General features: G+C 32.4%; 1 protein-coding gene across 1 annotated transcript; it reads right to left on the bottom strand.

Annotated features, from left to right (window-relative positions):
* Positions 1 to 1,333: 1,333 nt before the first annotated feature.
* LOC123873557 lies at positions 1,334 to 5,068 on the bottom strand. The gene is made up of 2 exons (XM_045918425.1): positions 4,770 to 5,068; positions 1,334 to 4,339 (listed from the first exon to the last, which is right to left on the bottom strand). The coding sequence occupies exon 2, from the start codon at positions 4,336 to 4,338 to the stop codon at positions 1,876 to 1,878; it is 2,463 nt and encodes an 820-aa protein (XP_045774381.1). The 5' UTR covers position 4,339; positions 4,770 to 5,068; the 3' UTR covers positions 1,334 to 1,875.

Genomic DNA, 5,068 nt, shown 5'->3' with positions numbered 1-5,068 from the left:
AATCCTGTCATGAGGAAAAAAACATTCGCTCAACTTTATGGGCTAATTACCTGGTTAGTGGAATTTCGCCTTTCAATTTGACAGTGAGATAAAATACAACAATAAAAAAGCGCGAGCGCAGTGAGCGTAAGTGTTTTTGGTTCAATACAGAAAAAATTAAAATGAAAGGGAAACGAGTGTAGCCATAGCAAGATTTTATTTTTAAAGCTTCCTATCCATACTAATATTACGAATACGACAGTATATCTATTTGCCTATCTATTTGTTACCCTTTCACGGCCCATCTTCTTTACCAAAATTTTGGTACTTACTATTCAGAGGTAACTTGCATCCCAGACATTTTTTTTAGGCGGCTTTTTAGCCCGGAAAATCCCCCACGGAATTTTTAAAAATCTAAATTCATGCAAACGAAATTGCGGGGTTTACACCAAGTAATAGAAATTCAAAGCGCGAGTGAAGTGAGCGCGAAATGTTTGATATATTTCCAAAAAAAAATTGGTAAGCAAATGCAAGAAATAGTGTTAGTATTATTTTAGGCTTAGGTTTTTGACGGCTTCCCAGGCGCAGTCGCCATTTCGAAATTTCTGGTCTGGTGGGAGGCTTCGGTCATGGCTAGTTATATGGTTAGTATGGCCCTAACGGCCAAGAAATTAGACTGCATCATCACTTACCACTAGAAAAGATTAAAGTCACGGGCTAACTTGTATAAAAAAAGGCTTACATCCTCAAACCAAGCCCCGCCGCCTTGGCTACGACCATGATCAATATCGAGTGGGTTTCGGCTACGCATTGCCGCAAAAGGAAAATATTCTTTCTACTGGACATAACGTCAGTGTTTGATTTCGCCAGCCAGCTCCTGCTGAATTTGTAAAAAACCGGCCAAGTGCGAGTCAGACCCACGCACCGAGGGTTCCGTATTCGGGTATTTTTTCCGACATTTTACTCGAGAAATCAAAATCTGTTATGCATTAAAAAAATATGCATAAAAATAAATAAAAATCTGTTTTAGAATGAACAGGTAAAGCCCTTTCATATGATAACCCACTTGATATATCGTCGGTTAAATAGAAAAGTGACGTTATTCAAAAAGAACAAATTTTACAATACAAGCATTTAAAGTTTTCACTTCAATTAATACTAATTTTTCCTTTTGAGTTTTATATTTATGTGTAAGTGTTATATATCATTTTAAAGGTATTTACATGAAAATAAAGATGGTGTGGTTATTTTAACTAATTTACTAAAAAAGAGGTATTTCTAGCAAGAAATGTCATTTTTCTACATAATTAAAAACATTTTGCGGAATGAATTTTGTAAAAATGTAACACAATAATGGAAAAAATATGGTTTTATTAAGTATATGGTTTTTATAAATTGAGGTATTCAAATAATTACAAATCCACTTAAAATTATATGCAATAACAATCATAAACAAACCTCTATTTTAAGAGTAATCCCTACTTATTAGATAAATCAATGGCAACAATATTGAGATCAATGAGCTTAAACTTAAATCTGCTTATTTTGGGTTTTGAATAAGAATATAAAACTGTAAAATCTGTAAAATATGTTTCATAAGATATTGAAAACGTTTTCTCCTTTATGTAAATCAATTTTTTATTATTAGCTTTAGTATGCATTTTTGTACTGATTCTACCAATCAATTATAAAACTAAAATATTATTAGTATCTACTTATTTAAAAGTTATAGAGCCTCTTCAAAAAAAATTAAAATATTCCAAAATATATGTAAAGTTTCATACTCAGTCTACCTAGATATTGTAAATAGGTTTTTGAGATGATTTCAAAATCCAAAAAAAAACTATTTAGTAAATAACGTATCACACAAAAGAAAAACAATGTGAGATTATTTGGTTAAAGACTTTGATAAAAGTTTTTATAAAATCGGGGAATTATGTTTTTATCTATTAGTGTAAGTATACCGGCTTTCTTAGTGTCAGATACATCCAATTTTGTTGAGTACAGCGGCTGTAATTCGGAACACAAGTTAGTTTTTTTCTTGGTAGCTCTAGTTTTGACCATGACAGTTTTGAAACTATCTTCTTTATACGAACATTTGTAATAGAATCGATCATTAAACTTTTTTTCCACTCTGACAACTTTAATATCTCCCATCTTTAACTTTTCTCGGTCTTCATTGCTTGAAAAATTTGAACCGACACCGTCTGCAATTTTCTTAATGTCAAAGAAGCTCTCATGATTTAGTTCATGGACTTTGTATGGATTTCCTTTTTTTTTGGCAGTTCTGATCAATGTTATGTATTGTTCCGGGACGTAAATAGGTGAGGATTTCAAAGACCTTGAAATGTTACGCTCAATCACAGAATGCGCGGAATCTCCTTCATTTTGTGAGTGACCCTTTATGAGAAACTTGTGGGTTATAGAATTTAAATTTTCTAGATAAGTTACGGCGTAGATATACATTGCAATCATATATTTATTTTTTTGCTGTCCACAGCAGTTGTCACTATAAAATATGACATCAAAATCGTCTTTGATTTTATCTTGTAAATTTCTTAAATAACTTAAAACGCAGGATCCTATTTCATTGACTCCTCTGGCCCCTTCACCTTCGTGCCAGACATAGCAGTTTACGTCTTTGGATCCGAGTTCGTAAATAGTAAAGTTGAGAACATTAAGTTTTGATATATAATAAAAATTGGATACATCACCTCTTGGGCACGGCATTACAGCTTGCAAATCATAGACGGCAATTATACATTTTTCATTGGCATTTTCTTTGTCTAACTCTTTTTCTTTTCTTACTAAATCTTTTTCTTCTAAATGCGAGTAATATTTGATTTTTAACGGCTCTTTATCTTCTGCATTGTTATAAGCAGCGCAATCCTCGCATTGGTCTTTTTTCGGAGACCAAAAGGAAATATTGTATTCTTTGGTAAATATATTGTAATATATTTGATAATCAGCGTGAGGAACGTTTTCCAATCGACATTTTGTAATATAGTCCCTATGTAGCTGTGCAATAGAGAGACCTCCTTCAATGTATTCCCGACTCGTACTAGCTCGACAGTAGTGGCTTTCAATTCTAGGTATAGAATTGATATGTTCTTTGATCCCATCAATAATTGCAGCATCAAGCTTATTGTGTTTGCGATGCTTTCCTCTTTTGTCCTCATTCAGAAACCCTCCAACTGTAGAGTTTTGCATTGAAATTACTGTTCTTATCGGTCTGTCGGATATACCCAGAGTATTTTTAAAAAAAGTCTTACAAACCCGAATTATTTCTCTGTCTACTTCAAAATTGAAGGCATGGTTATAATCTTTTCTTGTACTTCCTTCGCGAATATATCTATACTTCGGTTTTATTGCGGTTACATGTTTATTAATAAATTGACGTTGCTTATCTAAATTTCCCATCTTCCAGTAATTCATAAATATAAGTTTCCGCTTTTCCTCACTAATCTTGTTATAACATTTCAGTTTACATTTTTCAGTGCATGTTGGTTTTATTTGTCTTTCTTGCATTTGTTTTTGTGACTTCGATGTCGATGTATACGCTTTTCCAGAATTTCTTAATAATTTAGCTTTATTTTTGCTCCATTCTTCCGGTACAGCTTTTCTTTTTCGGCCAGTCTTTGCTTTTTTGTTTCCATCGTCAACTGTATTTTCTAGGTTTTCATTCACTGTAGCGATTTCATCTTCCGAAGATGTCGATGACATTGCAAGATCTTTGCGTAGTATAAAATCAGGGTCATTATCTACGTCGTCAGACGAAAAGTCCTTTTGACTATCAGGAATGGAGTTGAAGGAACTATCGTCATCGTCCTCATAGGAAATATCTGATTCCGATATTATTATATTGCATGAAGTCTTGGGTTGGCCTGAAAAGAGAACGTTAGTACTTTCTTCTGATTTTGAATCACTTACATCAGCTGATTCCATAATATTTGTACTCGGCCCAGGTTGATCATTTGGCAGGTATGGAATAATTTGTAAATCCAAAAAAGAATTGTTGCTAATAGGAGTCGGTACCTTAACATTGCTACTTAAACTAATCAAAGGAGTGCGTGTGCAATTCAAATTATTTTGCAGTGGTTCGACGACGATAATCTCACATAATTTAGATGTAGATACTTCGTTTGGTGGATATTTATCCTCAGTAGCTGAGGTATGGTCTTGAAAAACTGGCTCGGGCTCTGTAGTAACTGGTTTTATGAATTCGGGCACATAAGATATTACAGATATTTGTGGATCTTCATTTGACTTTAACTGAACTGAATTAAACTCTACTGGATTCTCCTTAGAAAATTCTTTAGACGTCGTAATCATTTTTACCATTTTTTCACCACGCTTCATCCTACAAAAAACAAAGAAGTTTTAAACCCATCTTTTTATTCTAAAGGTTAAATCAAAATTAATCAAATATTTTTATTCAATCATTTTAACTAATTTTGTACTTTAACGTTAAAATGTACTATGTATTTTAATAGATAACCGTCATTATTTTAAAAACACAATACAATAAATATTCATTCTAAGCATTCACAGTCATATTTGAAATTGTTACATTTTTCTGATGAACTTCATGATACTAAATGTACAAAAACTATACAGAAAAATGTCATAATTACAAATAAGTCGAGTATCAATAACTTCATTTCACAACAAGCAGTCACATTTCTAAAAATGTCGTTTCTCAATATAAGCTACTAACACAATTACAGTTAAATTTTAAAGAACAAACGTAATTTCTCAAAAAAATACATTGTTCTATAAATTTTTCTTACCTTTTGCAATCGTATCCAAACACTTTTTTGAAAAATGACAATTTTCTATAAAAACGCACATGTACTCAGTTCCGTGGCTGGGTTGCAAATGGCAGAGTGACGTTATTCTACAACCAATATGGCAGATGAACATAAAGTACCGAAATGACACTTGCGACATCTAGTGAGCTTAACGTGTAATTTTATAAAGTGTCTTTTATCCATATAAAAATAATGTTGATAACAGACTCTTTTTAATGATAACCTTACTTTCTGAAAATTTTGAGAAATGTCATTTTTCCATTTAACCGACGATATGT

This window comes from Maniola jurtina, chromosome 17 (assembly GCF_905333055.1).
Source record: "Maniola jurtina chromosome 17, ilManJurt1.1, whole genome shotgun sequence".
In the NCBI taxonomy this organism is placed as follows: domain Eukaryota; kingdom Metazoa; phylum Arthropoda; class Insecta; order Lepidoptera; family Nymphalidae; genus Maniola; species Maniola jurtina.
This window is presented reverse-complemented; position numbering and strand designations above follow the sequence as displayed.